The sequence below is a fragment of the Hyperoodon ampullatus genome, assembly GCF_949752795.1.
Source record: "Hyperoodon ampullatus genome assembly, chromosome: 17".
Lineage (NCBI taxonomy): Eukaryota > Metazoa > Chordata > Mammalia > Artiodactyla > Ziphiidae > Hyperoodon > Hyperoodon ampullatus.
Genome location: NC_136930.1, coordinates 28,100,552 through 28,118,808, shown reverse-complemented (window position 1 = coordinate 28,118,808; position 18,257 = coordinate 28,100,552). Strand labels below are relative to the sequence as shown.

At 38.5% G+C, this 18,257-nt stretch overlaps 1 protein-coding gene across 1 annotated transcript in view; it reads right to left on the bottom strand.

Annotated features, from left to right (window-relative positions):
* ATP6V0D2 (ATPase H+ transporting V0 subunit d2) overlaps nucleotides 1-18,257 on the bottom strand; it is a gene marked incomplete at both ends in the record, with an annotated part of 47,092 nt that overhangs the window by 19,418 nt on the left and 9,417 nt on the right. The window contains one exon of the mRNA XM_079722436.1: nucleotides 16,199-16,370. Coding sequence (XP_079578562.1) covers nucleotides 16,199-16,370 — 172 coding nt within the window. The remainder of the gene's footprint in view (nucleotides 1-16,198; nucleotides 16,371-18,257) is intronic.

Genomic DNA, 18,257 nt, shown 5'->3' with positions numbered 1-18,257 from the left:
TGTTACTTTGAATACATTTTCAGCCTTTCCCCTTTTCTCCTCTCCTCCTGAGACTCATTGCTGCTGTGTATTTTGAGTCCCAGGAGTGAGGGAGAGAATGGAGTTGGAGGAGTCTTAATCTTAAAGGATGTAGCTGGAAGAACTGGAAGCTTGAAATCCAGAAGCTTGGAGAAGGGCTCTGTGCCCACCTCACACCCCCACCCCCCAAGTCACCCCTGCAGACTACTTCTGCACTTCCACAAGCTAAGCAGAAGGAGCCATTTGCATCCCATCATATCAAAGGTACATACTATTAGCATAGTTTATGACTGTTTGTGCAGATGTCTCCAAACTGAGAAGGTACTGCCCCCTCTTCCCATATTGCACTCTTTGGAAGAAGACACTATGTACAGCCTACCCTTAAGAAGTAGGGAATATGGTTCCCCTCCTTGGGGATGGAGCATCTACACAAATTATTCTACAAGGGAGCTTTGTCTCTTCTCCCTCATTTATTAAGTTATCCAATCATTTATTTAGATCAGGATGGTCTCATAAATATTTATTTTACATTTATTTTGTATTTGGGGTGATAATTCAGTACAACTCCCTTTATTTTGTTGCTCAAATTGTTTCAGCTTTAGCCACTAAGGGCTCTTGCAGTTGGCTCCTGTGTGCTCCTTTAACATACCCAACAATTGCAGGTTTTTTGTTTTGTTTGTTTCGTTTTTCATGTCCTCATATTCTGGCATTACAAGACAGTTTAAGTTCATCTTGTATATTTCTTGCCCCTGTCCTAGATTTAGCTTTTTCTCCAAGGAATGCTGATTCCCTTTATGGGAGAATGGTATTAGAAACCAAGATCTGGGCATTAGGTGAGGTATTTACTAGTGTGGTTTTTATTGTAGGCATTCTCAGCTAAGAGCAAAGAAATATACACATACCTACTAAGCAAGGATCCCATCAGAGTATTATTCTCACTCAGTAGGTCCCATTTCAAAAACCTTATCCATGGCCACACTTCCTTCTACCTCATAGAAGTATACTACTTGCAAATCTTCAGCTCCAGGCAAAACCTCTTCCTCCAGCCTCAGATCCATATTCTTTCACTTCCTTTCTGTGAATATGACTACCTGATTTTCTCATAGGCACCTCAGACACACTATCTCAAAAATCTTATTGCCCTTAATCTTTCTCCTTCTTCTGGAATCTCTATCTTTATCAGCAACCTCACTACTCTTATTCTTAAAAATCTCTCAATGGCTTCCTTCTGCCTTTAGAATGAAACACAAGTTTCTCATAATTGTATTCAAGGCCCTTCATTCATTGGTTTCTGATTACTTCTCTGGCTATTGATGTGAATGATATCATTAAAAAGAAAGTATATATTTTAGAAGAGAGAATAGAACAGACCCCAAAAAACTTTTAAAGGGTGGGAAGAAGACTTTGCAAGAAGAATGAGGAAAGGCCAGGATGGTTAAAGAGCCCAAAGAGAAAGTGTCATCACGGAATGCACAGGATGAGGACATCTACTGTGGTGAGTTATGAAAAAGCTGAAAATATATCCATTAGATTTAGCAACTAGAGTAGTTTTGAGGGCCTGGTGGGGTAGAAAATAAGACTGGAATGAGTTGAGTAAATAAGTGAGAATATAGGAGTAGAGACTATCCTTTTTAAGAAGCTTGGCATCAAGGGGTGGGAAAGGGTAGAATACCATTATCTTCATGTGGTTGCTGTGTAAATTAAATCAAATCACACATATGAAAACAGTTTGGAATCATAAATTGTCACAGTAAAAGGAGCCCAAGCTTTGAAACAGATAAGCCTAATTCTAAGCCCAGCTCTGTTACTTAAAAACCAGTTTAACAAGAGTTTAACTTCCTCATCTTAAATGGAAATATTTATTCAACTTGAATGGTTGGCACCAGGATTAGTCATACATATGAAAGCATTACTGCAGTGCCTCCTGCAAAGAAGGAGGGTCATACATCCTTAGAGGAAGTTAATTCTCTATAAACCAGACCTTGGAAGAAGAGGAGGAGAAAATTATAAGCCACATACATAATCTTTAGAGTAAAAAATTTGCAATGTTCATACTCTTTCATCAAGTCTGAGATTTCTACATCTCTGCACTTTTACACTTAGTTCTAGTTAACAGAATCCTTTCTAAATTTACCTATTGCTCTTAGAAGATAAGGGTTTAGGGACTTCACTGGTGGCGCAGTGGTTAAGGATCCGCCTGCCAATGCAGTGGACACGGGTTCGATCCCTGGTCTGGGAAGAGCCCACATGCCACGGAGCAACTAAGCCTGTGCGCCACAACTAATGAGCCTGCGCTCTAGAGCCCGTGAGCCACAACTACTGAGCCCGTGTGCCACAACTACTGAAGCCCACACACCTAGAGCCCGTGCTCCCCAACAAGAGAAGCCACTGCAATGAGAAGACTGCTCACTGCAACGAAGAATAGCCCCCGCTTGCTGCAACTAGAGAAAGCCCACGTGCAGCAATGAAGACCCAATGCAGCCAAAGATAAATAAAATAAAATAAAATAATTAAAAAAAAAAGAAGAAGATAAGGGTTTAACTCCTGGTATGGTGTGGAGACAAGAAGCTGAGTGGTACAGTCATTTGGAAGAGAGAACATCCACAAGACCATAAATCATAACACCTGTTGGGATACTCACCCTCAGTTCTGATTTATACCTTTCATAAAATCTGTTACCATCCTGTTCTACATCTTATAATCCTAGAATTATCCTTGTGTGGTCATTATTTTATATGATGTTTCCTTTAAGATATCTGAACTTCAAAATATTTAATGTTGGCTTCCTTGGTGGCGCAGTGGTTGGGAATCCGCCTGCCAATGCAGGGAACACGGGTTCAAGCCCTGGTCCTGGAAGATCCCACATGCCACGGAGCAACTAAGCCCGTGAGCCACAACTACTGAGCCTGCACTCTAGAGCCCATGAGCCACAACTACTGAGCCCACGTGCCACAACTACTGAAGCCTGTGCACCTTGGGCCCGTGTTCTGCAACAAGAGAAGCCACCGCAATGAGAAGCCTGTGCACCGCAATGAAGAGTAGCCCCTGCTCACCACAACTAGAGAAAGCCTGCGTGCAGCAACGTAGACCTAATGCAGCCAAAAAAATAATAATAATAAAGTAAATAAATTAAAAAAAATTAATGTTTTCTCTCTGGAAATATAACCATTAACCTCAAAACAATGCTGGTTAACTCATCATAAATGATAGCTGCTTTTATGTATAAAAAGGCCTGAACCCCTTTGTTAAGATGGAAGCTCTTCATGACTCAGTCTGAATTCTCCTTTCAGGCACAACTGGATAGGAAATAACTTGGCGAATTTGGAGATGACAAGATATTCATCATCGCAAAGCATTGTGACTAAGGTTTGGCTTCATCACTTGAGCCACACCCTGATGTCAGGACTGGTTCCTTCTACTTAAGTGGCTGGATCAGCATCCTTTCATATGCAACATATAATGGTGTTCTCAGTGATAAAGATGCTGTTTTAGGCAAGCAGGACTGTGATACTATTCTAGGTCACACTTGTACATATGGAAAATACAAGATCAGGGACATAAAATGCAGGATCAAGAGTAACTGTTCATGGAAAGTAAAGGGGTGTGTGTGAAATACATTAGGTGTACTTAAGTTATTTCATTCCTGAATGAAACTCCTCAGTGAAAGGTGCTGATCCACCCTTAACAAGCCCACCAGTTATTTACTGTCACATGGACAACAGGGCCATGTTGAAAGTATTTTCCCATGTGTTAATTTTCAAATGAAAGTTTTCCTTGATTGTATTGATAAACAGTTCTGATATACCCCAGATTTATTCAATCCAATGCTAATCCTATATACTCAGATGGGGCAGCCCTGCCATTTAGTCTGATTTGCTAATAGACTGTTGAGATTTAGAATATCCCCATAAACACACTGCTCCCTCTTGAAATCTGACATTTTGGTTAACATTTCTTATTTCCCTGAAGTTTCCCATTTTTTAAATAGAGGAAGTGAAAATTAAAACCATTTTTTAAAGCAATTAATTTTGCTGTCACACTCATATTTTTTTCCTTCCAGGAAAATAAAATACTGAGAAACTATTAAGAAGTCAGCATTGCTGTAATAGCACATTTAGAACAAAAATGTTTACCACTATGCACTTCCCAAACCCTTGGTAGCTCTGGAATCTTTAGAAAACTCTTTTCTCCAATACTTAAGATTCTCTACAATCTTGGTCTAACGCATTTGTTTGGATTAAAAATTCTTCAAACGTATTTGTCCTTTTCTCTATCAGTGTCTTTGTTCCTACTCTTCTCTACATGGATAAAGCATCCCTTCCCCACCAATTGCTAAAAGCTGAGATCTTTCCCATCCTTTAAGGCCAATATTCAAATATTCATTTTAAGCTTTTAAAATGTCTTTAGCTAGAAGTGATATCTTTCTTTCTCTCTCTAAATTTCTGTATTTATATTTATATTGGTGTGAAATTAATTTTCAATATACATTGGCAGTAGCAATGGTGAACATGAGCAACAGTTAGCTCATTCATTCACAAATAGTTATTATATATCTAAAGATCTAAGACCTGGATTCCTGCACTAATTTTGCCACTAATCAATTGTTCTTGGGTAAGTGATTTTACATATTCAAGTGTAATTATTTTCAGATAATTCCTACCTATCTTTATTACTTATAGTATCCTTAAAGATAAGGAATTTGTACAGTACATTTTTTGTACTGAGACCTGAACCATACTTGCACAGAACAGGGACACACACTGATGATTTTTTTCAATTGATGAATACATTTTTCTCTATGTTCAGACAAATATGTTAATCCTGATATTCCCTGAGTAAACAGAATCAAGAAGATAACTGGCATTTTTTCTAGGGGTCATAGCTGCTTATTCCTTGCTATTTCTATACTTTTCTACTGAGGAGAATAACATTAGTGAGATTGCTCCAGTGTTGCCCCTTCTCTAACACTGTATGTAAATATTACAGAAATTCATAGGAAAACACCAATGGAGTGATACTTCTTGCTCATTAGGCAGTTAAACGTGCTGTGTCTATAATAGCTTGTTCTCCACCTAGTCAAGAACAGTGACTGGTAAATCTCATCTTTATTATATTCAAAACACCAGTCACAATAAATTTTGGAGAATCTTATTTCTTCCAATGAGGAAAGAAAAAAAGAAACAGCTGAGAGGACAGGGAGAGGAACAAAATTTTCATACATTGTTGGAGCATGAGAGAGCAATCTGCTAATATCTATCAAAATCTAGAACTTGCACAGCTGCTGACAAAGCAATTTCACTTCTGGGAATCCAACGTAAGGAAATTCTGGCATGAGGAAGCAAATATATATGTACAATGATGTCTGTTGTAGCATTACTTGAAATAGCTAAGAAATAAACTATATGGACAAAAGGGGGATGATTAAATAAATCATGGTACATCCAACACAATGCGATACAATATATGCTTTAAAATAAGATAGATCTATATACACTTATGTAGAAAAATCTTAATAGATTACATAAAAAAGACAAATTGTAGGCAATACATAGTATAATCTCCCTGTTCTAAAAAAAATAAAACCAACTATGTGTATTTATATTTATTGGTTTAGATATAAATGTATGCATATACATAAAATTTTTTTCAAATAGAAGGAAATTTGGAAAGGCATGCATAAAACTTATGAGTGTTTGCCTCTGGGCTTTGGGAAATGGGTACTGGAATATACTCTTTACTTAGAAAATCTCTGTTCCATATTTCTAAAAAGCCATCTCATAGGATTGTTGTGAGAATTAAATAAATTTAATACATGTAAAGTGATTATAAAATTGCTGGCTTGTAGTAAGCACTAAATAAAATTTTAAATAAAAACTCTTAAAAAAATATACACACGTGCCTCATTTTCAATTAAAAAAAAACAAAATAAATGAGACAAAATAAAATACAACTAAGGCAGTGGTTATCTGGATAAGTACCACAATGGATTTCAGTCTCTCCAGTTATGGGACAGCCTTAAGTCTTTTACTAAACAATTGCGGGGAAGGAGCAATACTTTGGAAAACAGGTTGCTGGGATCAATCATGCCCCCTGGTGGTTGATTGCTGCCTAGCCAGAAAGTTGGTAAAGCAAAGGATAGAACCCGTCCACCTTGGCCCTGATTTATCAATATTATATGTTCTGTGACATCCATTACCTTAACATCGTTAACCCTCAGACACCACTTTTGCTGATGTCAAGTGGCATCGGCAACCCAACAGCCATACTGGTTAAGCCTGTGTTTCTGCTCTCTCTGCTGGATGTGCCTCCTGCTCACGTACAAACAGAGTCATTCTTCAGGCCTCCTTTATGCAAACTTTTCTCACTTTCACAGGTGACTAGACCCCAATGCATAAAGTTAGTTACATTTTTTGAGTATATGTGGATATGCTGTATATGTGGATTTATTTGTGTATTATATATGTGCATATTTTTCAATCAGCCAGTTTCATGGATGTGCGATTTGTATAGTCACACAGGATTCTACACTTAGAAGGGCCCTGTGCTTGGTTTAATTCTCTGCTGTTGTTCTTCTGAAATTACTAAACATTTTATTTATTTTTTTTTTTTTGTGGTAAGCGGGCCTCTCACTGTTGTGGCCTCTCCCGTTGTGAAGCACAGGCTCCGGACGCGCAGGCTCAGCAGCCATGGCTCATGGGCCTAGCCGCTCTGCGACATGTGGGATCTTCCCAGACCGGGGCACGAACCTGTGTCCCCTGCATCGGCAGGCGGACTCTCAACCACCCCGCCACCAGGGAAGCCCTACTAAACATTTTTTAACAAGGGCCCTGTATTTCATTTCACTGGGCCTCACAAAATAATGTTCTACTTTCAATTAAACTCACAACTCTAAATTTAATATAATAATTATTATTGTAGATGAGGAAACCAAAGTTTTGAGTGATTCAGGAACTCTTTTCAGGGTCTCACAACTGGTGTATTGTAGACAGAGAACCTACCTACTGGCTGTAAAAATTTCTCACGTGCATAAGGGTCACCTGATAGAAAGGCTTATTGAAAGTGCAGATTCCTAGATCACAGTCCAGAACCTACTAAAACATACTTTTTAGAGGAATGGTTTTAGAATCCGTACCTTAAGTAACTCTTCTACTGGCTTAGAGAACAAAGTCTATATTCAATTCATTTCTAATCTTAGAACCTAGCATAGGCCTTCACTCATAGCAGTAGCTTAATAAACATTATGCTGATTAAGTATCATTCAGTTACAGATCGACCAAGCATCACTTTTGCAGAAGAGCACCAGTGTTTTTCCATTCAAGTGCTTGAGAGTTTTATACGAGGAAAGCTTTATCAGCAACTAGAGTTGAGATATTTTTGCCCTGCACTTGTTCCCCATTGAACATTCACATGGATAGAAAGCCTTTAAGTTGGTGTAATCTTTATATTTCAGAACTTTTCTGGCCAAAGAGTCAGAATCACAAATGCATAGTGCTGTCAAATAGTCAGTCTCATAATATTATTGGGAATTTGATTCTTGAAATCAGAATTTAACAAATTAAATACTATGCAGACTTGGAGGTAAGGAAGACACAAAACATCTAGAATGTTCATGACCAGATGGAAGGCTATATAAACATTTAAAAATATTAGAGGGGGAAGGGGGTGAGGGGAGGAGAGGAGGTGGAGGAGGGGGCATGGGCTCGCACTGCTGAAGTCCACTCACTCTCTGGGCACCTCCTGACAAGTGGAGGGGATCCGCTGCGGACCAAGGAAAGTGGAGGAGCCTGGTGGCAGCCACCCCCTCTTCTTCACTTCCCTGCACTCTCATCTCTCTCGGCCTTGGCCTCTGACACGAGAAAGAGATGCTGGTTGCAAGTTTTGGAGATCCCTGTTTTTTATGGAACACAGTTCTGTAAAATTTTCATAGGATTCCTTGGCAATAACATACACTTGTGATGGACCCTAGAAATACTGCTATGTTAGGATTGGGTTCTGATTCCGAAAGATTTTCAAGAAAGAGTCCCTCTGCCATCAGTACTGGCACACTGGTCAGCAAGAGAGAAGTAGAGCTAGAGAACAACACAAAGGAAGAAGAGGACCTTTGCAAGTGGAATCGGGAAAGAAACATCGAAGCAGGGAAAGATGATGGTTTGACTGATGTACAGCAACAGTTTCAGTGAAAGAAACAAACTTTACAGAGGGAAATTTAAAACTGAAAATTGGCCTTCAGGCTAAGAGAACTAAAAAACCTCCAAGGAACTTAGAGAACTATGTATGTCGACCTGCCATAAAAACAACCCTCAAGCACCCAAGAAAAGCACTTAAAAATGGAAAGATGACAGATGAAAAGAATGAACATAGTCATTTCAGTGGTGTTCTCTGATGCACAAACGTTTTCAATTTTGATGAACTCCAAGTTGTCTGTTTTTTCTTCTATTGCCTGTGCTTTGGTGTCATAGCCAAGATATCACTGGCAAGTCGAACATCATGAAGGTTTTCTCCTGTGTTTTCTTCTAAGCGTTTATAGTTCTGGCTCTTATGTTTAGGTCTTTGAGAAATTTTCAGGTATCCATCTCACCCTGAACTTGCTCCCTGAGTTCAGAAACTGATTAAGATAGCAAAGCATACTTTGGACATGGGAAATTGTTATAAAAATTGTAATGAATACGCTATGGATATTGGACTAGCAACTATTATTTTGATTAGGTAATACAATCCTATGATTCAGAATTTAAAAGATAAAAAAGGAAACAATAAAACATTGTTACCATCATTACCCTTCTCTCCTCTGAGTACTCAAATCCATTTTGGAATCTCCTTTTAGGCAATCATGTGATCACCCCCTACTAACTATGATAGCTAGTTAAGCAGAACAAGAACAACAATTTCTCAACCCAAATGAAGAAAAGTGTTCTGTATATTGAAATTGTCTTACTTGGAAAATAAATAGAAACAAATTGTTTGGAACGAAAATTGGTGTAAAGAAACTTCCAGGAGCATAACTCCATCAGTGCCTTTGATATCTCCCACAAATATATATATATATATATATACACACACACACACAAACAAGCAAATACATGCCAAACCCCCCATTTAAAAATATAGATGGTACCATACTGTAAAAAAAAAATTAGAAAAACTTACTTAAAAAAATGCCGATAATAGATATTTTAAATTAATTAAATTATTTTTACATGATTTTCTTTTAAAATGTATAGAAATAGTATAAAAATATGTCAACTCATGGTGAGATTAAGAATGATTAATTTATTCATATAATTTTATCGAACTTAAATGGGCTTATTCTTTTTGATTAGAAATAACAAAATCCTTTTTCTGACTTGCAAATTCTTTCTTCCCTTAGCTTAGAATTCCCAGGAATCATTGACTGTTTTTTCTCATTCGTCATAAATCAAGATACTAAATTCTGTTGTCTACCTCTCAGATGCATCTAACCACTGTCCCTTCCTTCTTAACTCTACTATCAATATTTCCACTCTAAACTTTAAAAATAGCTTCCTCTATGGTTTCTCTGCTTCAAGCCTCATTTCTTCAACACATCTTTCACAATACCAACAGAATCATTTTCCTAAAATATGTATCAGATCATTAACCCTCACTTTTCAAGGCAATAAGAGTTGAAAAGTAAAAACAAACAAAAAAGTAAAAGTAGCACCTTTGAAATGCTATTTGGAGAGCCCTGATGTCACATCTTAGCATCTCTACTACTTACTGGCTACAAGGACTTGGGCACTTGAAGCATGAAATGGTAGCACACTTTCTGAAAAGCCTTCCTTGATTGTTACTTATAGAGACTTAGGCCAGAGCCCTAAATCAGGCCGGGCTCTTGACTCTCATTTCCCAGTCCGTGCTCCTGCTCTTGTGTGGGCTCCAGCCACACCTGAGATGACTTATCTCAAGATACACAATCTTATCATGCCTCACTGATGTACATGTATTCTTTTAATCAGATACCCACTGAAATACTGGTTCAAATTCTACTTTCTCTGCAAAATCTTTTAAAACCAGATTTAGTTATTTCATCCTCCAAAATCCTCTAATTGAATGTTTAAGTCTCTATTATAGCCGTTGCTTAATTCCGTCATCTTTTCACCCTTTGTGACACATATGCTTGCTCCATTAGAATGTAAGTTCTTAGTGACTCAGAATTAGGTTATTTATGTTTTGACTAACAAGTGATGGGGTAACCAACTCATCCAGTTTGCTGAGGTTTTTCCTGGTTTGAGCATCAAAAGACCTCATCCTGAGAAACCCTTTAGGGTAAACCAAGGTATACAGCCTCCTAATGTACAGCACAGTTCAAAGCCTACAGCAGGGTTATAAAGTGTCACTGGAATAGTCAAGAACTTTGGTTAGCTTTCATAAATGAATCTCTAAAGATTTCTTCACTGTGTGGTCCTTAACCTACGATTCTTGGTCGATGTTACTGTGAAGTATTGAATATTATATTTCCTTGGTCATCCTATATTGAGAAAATTTGATTATTTCAAGAGATTAAAACAATCTTAAAATAAAATTAGTATTTTGAATATTAAAATGTTATTCTAGTCAGATGTCTAATCTCAAAAGATAGGAGGAATTGAAATGCTGCTGGAAAGTGTTGAGTAGGAGGGAAGAAAAATAAAACAATCCAAGCCTATATTACATAGTCTCTTCATTAAAATGCTATTGGATTTATTCCTTTGTTTCACACCACTGTGTATAATTATAGTACATAAAAACCTTCAGATCTTCCTGCTATTAGGCATTTAAAAATACCCATTCCAGATTTTCAAAACAAGTTTTACATATACAGTAATTATATCACACGCATGTGCAATGCTTAGATTATATTTATCATACCACCTTAAATTTAGACCATCTCTATTAGGGTTGACTTAATCATTTTCATAATGATGCCCTGAGCATTTCCTAATAGGGCAGGAAGTAATCCTGTTTGATGGGAATTCACAGGCGCTAGACAGACACTTGACTTTGCAACATGTTCTAAAAGAGAAATAAGAAAAATAGTTTCAGAACTATTGGACAACTGTCCTGCACACATACGTTTGTTACCTTTTGTTATGGTAACACATCTTTAGGTTCTGCAGAGCACAGCTGGATGCTGCCAGTGTTGGCAAGTCACACGACATGGTGTAACAAACCATGGATTGAGATTCAGAAGACTTAGGTTTCAGTGCAGTTGAGCTCTCTGGTCTCTGACAAGGAGATAATCCTAACCATGTAATTAACTGTGGTGAAAAACTCATAAGAATAATTGTGAAAGTGACTTCCAAGTCATAAAGTTGAGGCACCATACTGGGACATTTTTAATTAGGGGTGCACATCAGAATAACCTGCATGCCTTCCAAATTACAGGTGGGCCCCACTCCAAGGCCAACTGGATCAGAATCTCCTGGGATAGGGATCAGAAATATACTTATTTTTTAAAGGCCCACAGATATTTCTGATTTACTTGCCTTTTTATAAACTACTGGGCCAGTACAAGATCATTAGTTTTCTAGAATGATGGACCTGAAATCAAATCCCTTCCAAATCTCTTAATACTGTTGTGACTTTGAAATATACATTAATATGTTGAGCCTCAGTTTCTCTAGTTTGAAAACTGGAGATATAAACACTTCTTTGTGTAGAGATGTAGGTAAAACATCTAGGTCAGATGTCTGATAAGTAACCTAAATACCTGAAGATCATAAGACAAAAGGGAGTGTTGGCGACTGTGGCTAATTGGAGAATGCAAGCCTTAATTAAACATATTTTTAAAAATTACTGTAAAGACTGACACGGTCACACAAAATGTATCTGCAGGCATGACATTTGGTTTTTACCCCTAACATACTGGCCAGTAAATAACCAATTCTCAAGTACTATATAAAATATAAAATCCTGAACTGTCTGAAAGTATGTTTCTATATGTATGTGTAAGATACTGGTAAATACAGGATTATATACTGATTCAGCAAATATTCAGTGCCCATTATATACTTGTAAGTCCAGATAGAGATACTAAAAGAAATAATTCAAAGAGTTTACAGCCGAGAGAGAGAGAGAGAGAGAGACAGAGAGAGGCAGAAGATAAATTAAAACATGTCCATTACTAACAAAACTGATTCTACCAAAACTACATTTCCACGTCTTATTTTTTTTTTTTTTTTTTTTTTTTTTTTTTTTTTTGCGTTATGTGGGCCTCTCACTGTTGTGGCCTCTCCCGTTGCGGAGCACAGGCTCCGGACGCACAGGCCCAGCGGCCATGGCTCACGGGCCCAGCCGCTCCGCGGCATGTGGGATCTTCCCAGACCGGGGCACGAACCCGTGTCCCCTGCATCGGCAGGCGGACTCTCAACCACTGCGCCACCAGGGAAGCCCCCACGTCTTATTTTTTATTAACATTCTACCCAGGTATTTGTGACTGTCTGAATTCTTATATACAGTTTTTAAACATCGCTAATGACTAGAAATATTTGGAATTTTAAGTAATATTTTTTAGAAACAGAGTATATTTTAACTAGATTGACATGGTATTTTGTTGTGAAATAAGAAGGCTAATTAATGCTATGGCTCCTTCCAGGTTTAAGATTCTATAATTAGGAAGCAATAAATCATGGAATCATCACTTAAGAGGAACCACTGACCAAATGACTCAGAGTCATTCTTAGAGCTGGAGCATCTCTTCACATATTTGGGGAAAATTTTCATCATGTGAGATCGTCTTGGAACCTAAAGTACAAAGCCTGGCAGTTTTCTCATTCAGTTAAAATTGGACTGTCCCCTGTCATCATCACAGGTCAGATTTTCCGAACTCATCTAAAATCTGAGCAAAATATTTATTTACTATTTTTTTTTGCGGTACGCGGGCCTCTCACTGTTGTGGACTCTCCCGTTGCGAAGCACAGTCTCCGGACGCACAGGCTCAGCGGTCATGGCTCACGGGCCCAGCCGCTCCGCAGCATGTGGGATCTTCCCAGACCGGGACACGAACCCGTGTCCCCTGCATCGGTGGGCGGGCTCTCTACCACTGTGCCACCAGGGAAGCCCTGAGCAAAATAATTTTACAAAGCCTACTGCTAACATTTATTTCAAATCATGACTCCTCCACTTTTTAGATCTGTGACTTAGGCAAATTGCTGCACTTGAGTTTTCGTTTCCTCATCCTTAAAATGGTGATGATCAGAACTGAATAAGACTTGTCATGAGGGTTAAATGAGACAATGTTTGTAAAGCACTTAGCAGAGCCTTGGCATATAGCAATAGTTCATAAATGGTGTCTAGCATTTGGATTATCATTTTTACTGTTACACAACTATGGCCATGTTGTCTTAAAGCTCAGGAATCTTTAATGTCTTTATAATTACCCATGCCAGACATTTTTGCAGGAGGCTTCCCTGCTTGCAAATCCTCTCTCACAGGCAGCCATTCAAGATTATATATAAACTCGGATCTGACTCAGTCCAAAGCTCAAGTGCATTCTACTTCACCCCAACTGTTATGGAGAGGAATTAATCTTGGGAGCAAACCTGGCCTTTTCTTTTGTCTCTCCTATATTTGGGGTTTCTGCTAAAGATTTTATTTTTAAGGAAAGGTCTTGCAGATACCAACAAAACACACACACACACACGAAAAATACTCTGATGTGATAAAGGCCAGTTTCATTAGCCTGGTCACTGAAGACTCCATTATCTGGTTGGGATTTACTTCTCTAGCCTCCCTTCCCCATTCCTCTCCTGCCCTTTTTGCACAGCCTACTCCAGCCCAAACTGACCAGTTATTCCTCATGCAGGCAGAATCCTTCCCTCTTCATGCGTCAACCCCAGATGTTCAGCCTTCTCCCGAATCTCCAAATTCTACTCCATTTCCAGGCTTGGCAACAATGTCGGCCCTTCCAGAATTCTCAAAAAAAGTGCTTGGGCTTTAGACTGAGTTGGACCCAAGTTCATATCTGATCTTCATCCCTGACTAGTTGTATATTGGTGGAGTCTTTAAAAATGTCAGCCTCTGTGTCTTGCCTATAAATAAAATTCTATACTACAGTGCTGATAGGAGGATTGACTGCACAAACAAGGAACATAGGCACTAACAACATGTCTCAGGGACATCAGTGGTTACTTCCTGCCTGGAATTATGATCATTTCTTCTACTTGCTTATTTACGGAAATGGTACAGAAAAACTGGATCACTATGTGGGAAGAACAATTTGAGCTGGATCTCTAGTCTCATTCCTTACACCAAAATAAATTTTAGATGAATCAAAGTTTTAAATGTAAAAAATGAAACATCAACAACAACAGCAAAAAAAAATGGAAGAAAAGACAGGTGAGTTTATTGATGAGCTGGACTGGAGAAGGCCTTTCTAAGCAGGACACAATAATCAAAAGATTGTACAATGAAAAGACTGCTGATTCTAGCTAATTAAAAAATTTCAATGTTCCTACAGCAAACAAACAATATAAAAATATAATTATATTATATCAAACTGAGAAAATAAATTTTCAACCCATATGATGAAAGGTTAACTTTCTTAATTTAAGAAGAGCTTTTATATATAAACAAAAAATGCTGAATACCCCAATTAAAAAAATAGACAAAGTATTTGGTCAGGAAGCAAATAAAAGTATTTGATCGGGTAGCAAATACACCTGACTACTTAAGTGTGAAAAGATGTTCCCTTTTGCTAATAAAAAAATATAAATTAAAGCAGAGATACAGTTTTTAACCTATTGGAAGGGCAAAACTTAAGAAGGTAGTATGTGATGTTGGTAATGGTTAGGGCTACAGGCCTTCTCATGCGGTGCTGGGATGGTTCAACTTAGCAAATTTTGTTAAGACAAAAATGGGGCATTCCTTTGATTCACTACTCACACTGCTAGAAATTTAGCTTAGAAATAAATTCAAGACCTACACAGTAATAAGCTAGCTGCAAAACATTTTGTAATTAAAAAAAAGTTAGTCAGTTGTTAATAGATGCCTGATAAATGGAGTCATGATATGTACCAAACACGGACTTCTACGCAGTTATTTAAAAAAGTATGACATTGACGAGGATATTTCTAACAAATATTAAGTGGGAAAAAACTGATTCCATTCGTATAAATTGAAAATGTGGGGGTAGGGTGGGTTGAGTGTGCATCAATATACATACACAATGTACTTTTTTTTTTTAGAAAAATAATAAGAAACTGAGGGGACTTCCCTGGTGGCGCAGTGGTTGAGAGTCCGCCTGCCGATGCAGGGGACACGGGTTCGTGCCCCGGTCCGGGAAGATCCCACATGCCGCGGAGCGGCTGGGCCCGTGAGCCATGGCCGCTGAGCCTGCGCGTCCGGAGCCTGTGCTCCGCAACGGGAGAGGCCACAACAGTGAGAAGGTCCGCGTACGGCAAAAAAAAAAAAAAAAAAAGAAAGAAAAAGAAACTGAGAAGTACCTACTTTTAGGGAACGGAACTGAGTGGGGAAGGAGGGGACATGTGGAATAAAGGGCCCTGGATCTAGTAATCATAACTTTGTATATTACATCTAAATTGTATATACATGATAAACAGCTCATCTATTGCGGGCGTTTGTTCCCAGTTTGTCAGCTAAGACAACTAGAGAAGCTCAGAGTTTTGAGCGCTGGATATAATCTATTAACGGATTAAGAAATACAATTTGCTATTGTGTAGAAGTTCAAACATTTTTTAAAAAGAAGGGCCTTCACACTGGAAGACTGGAACCACTGGTGATGGAGAGGGATAAAAATAAAACACATATAACTGATGGGAACTCCTTATGCTGTTGAAGAGGAATCCGGAAAGGGTAGGTGTGGCTTTAAGAACGATTTGTGATATTTCAACCCCACCCTGACAAGCAATCTGAAAACGTCGCATAATATCTACCTTCATGCCTCAGCAGTACTTATTTTTTAGAATGAAAACTGAAAACACTGCTTGACACGGAGGCCATCGCAACCTATCTAATCACGTTTATAAATAAATGAAATCTATATTCTAACAGTGAAAATGCAGCTCTGTGAGCTTATCAGTTGCTCAGAATTGAAAGTATTCAAACTTTCAAACAGTAGAAGAGGTCTTAAGCCTTATGTCAGCCTAACACCCCACCTGTTAACTGTGCGGGGTTGTTTGCACAATCACACTGTGGAGGAGTAGGGCCTCCTGCTACCACTTACGTCATGTATGTGAAAAAGGTGCTCAGGGGCTCCAGGGAATGATTCCGGAAATACTCAAATTCTCTGCATAGCTTTTTTCTCATCTCCGTGTCAATAATGGAAACAGTAAGAGGATTTGTTTGGTTAGCCAAGAAGTTGCCATAATCAGTGGTCTGGAGATGAATTTTCAGATCTGAAATTAAATGAAACCCCAAATCAGGTTAAGTGTTGAACATGCATGAATAACCTTTACAACATTAATTGACAGTATGGTAACTTTATGACAAATGAAATGCATATTTAATTATTATCTTATTAGACCTTAACATAAGGTCTACATATGATTTAGATTTGAGCATCAATCTCTAAAGCAATAAAAAATTCATGTTAACACCGTATAGTACGATATAACAATTTTTAATTACCTGAAAAAATCTAGAATTATTTAGCACAGCTCAAAAGAACGTAAAAAACCACCTAGTTCAGAGATTGCAAATTGGTTTTACCTGAGCCAACTTAGCCATGTGAAAATAGTGCTAGGAAAACTGTTTGAGGATACTAAGCCTCCATCTCAGCTTGATGGAAAAGAAAAGTTTATTACTAATATTTACCATGGCTATGGGAGGGCAGCCACCAATATCCTTTGACTACAGGTGAAGAAGTTGAGTTTCAGCAGGTCTAAATGGGAGTTATATAGTAGTGGAGCTTAAACTAGGAGATGGGTCTCCTTACTCTTGAATTCCAACATCATTTCCATGGGACCATGCTAGATGTTCTTTAAGTGGCAATGCTTTTGGTTGCCAGATAATTTGATTTCCAACTTCATTTACTGTCACTTCATCCTGAACAAACCATTTGTTTTCCAGCCCTACACTTCTGTTAATACTGATCCCATCTAATGCTATAGAATTGGCCCCCTCCCCTTTTTAGATTGCTCATTATAATGTATCCTTCAGCATTAAAATAATAGTTACCAGTGATTGAGTGCTTATTGCATATCAGGCATTGTGTCAAGTGTGTATTATCTCATTTACTACTCATGGCAACCCTATGAGTTAGGAATGATTTTTAGCCCCTTTTACAGATAAGAACCCTGCAGCTCAGAGAGCTTAATAACTTGCTCAAAATCACGTCGATAAATGGACTCAAAGCCAGCCTCATATCTTAAAAATCTGTAATTTATTGACAATCAGTTAAATCAGATTATCAGTTGTTCTGTAAAGCCTTAATTCTGTCTGGCAGAACTATTCAATCTCACACTGAATTTCAAAGTACTTGGATAATATTTCTAGCACAGCTCCTGTCCCAGCATATTATAAAGTCTTAATATGTTAACTCCAAAAATGCAGTTCTGCTTTCTTAGTTATATCTTTTAGTTATATCTTTTATCTTTTGGTTCCTTGTGCAGTACCCAATGTATAAGTGTTCTTAAATATCTGAATATCAAAAATGTCTTTGGGGGCTTCCCTAGTGGCGCAGTGGTTGAGAGTCTGCCTGCCAATGCAGGGGACATGGGTTCGTGCCCTGGTCCGGGAAGATCCCACATGCCGCGGAGCGGCTGGGCCCGTGAGCCATGGCCGCTGAGCCTGCACGTCCGGAGCCTGTGCTCCGCAACGGGAGAGGCCACAACAGTGAGAGGCCTGCGTACCGCAAAAAAAAAAAAAAAAAAAAAAATGCTAAGAACCTTGATATTTGGGAACATAGAAAATAAGAGCAACATGCATAGGGATGAGAGCAAAAAAACCTAGGAGAGTTTTCAGAAGAAGGTTAAGCCAGAGGTGAGCCTTAAGGTACTATGTAAGAGCGCAAGGAAGGCATTCCATGAATTAGTATGGGTATGGTGGGTGCAAGAAACTCAAAACAGTTCAGTGTGGTTTGAAGCACTTAGTGGGAGAGAAGGAGGGATAAGAAGTGAAGACAGAGAAATAAGCAGGGGCTATCCCCAGGAAGGCTTGGTGTGACTTCCTTGATCCTGAGGATAACAGGGAGCCCCTGTGGGCTATGAACTAATTGCTCTGTAAGCTGGGGGGAGGGTGGATTTTCAGTTAGGCACTCAAGTGGCTCTTGAGTCTCTGAGATT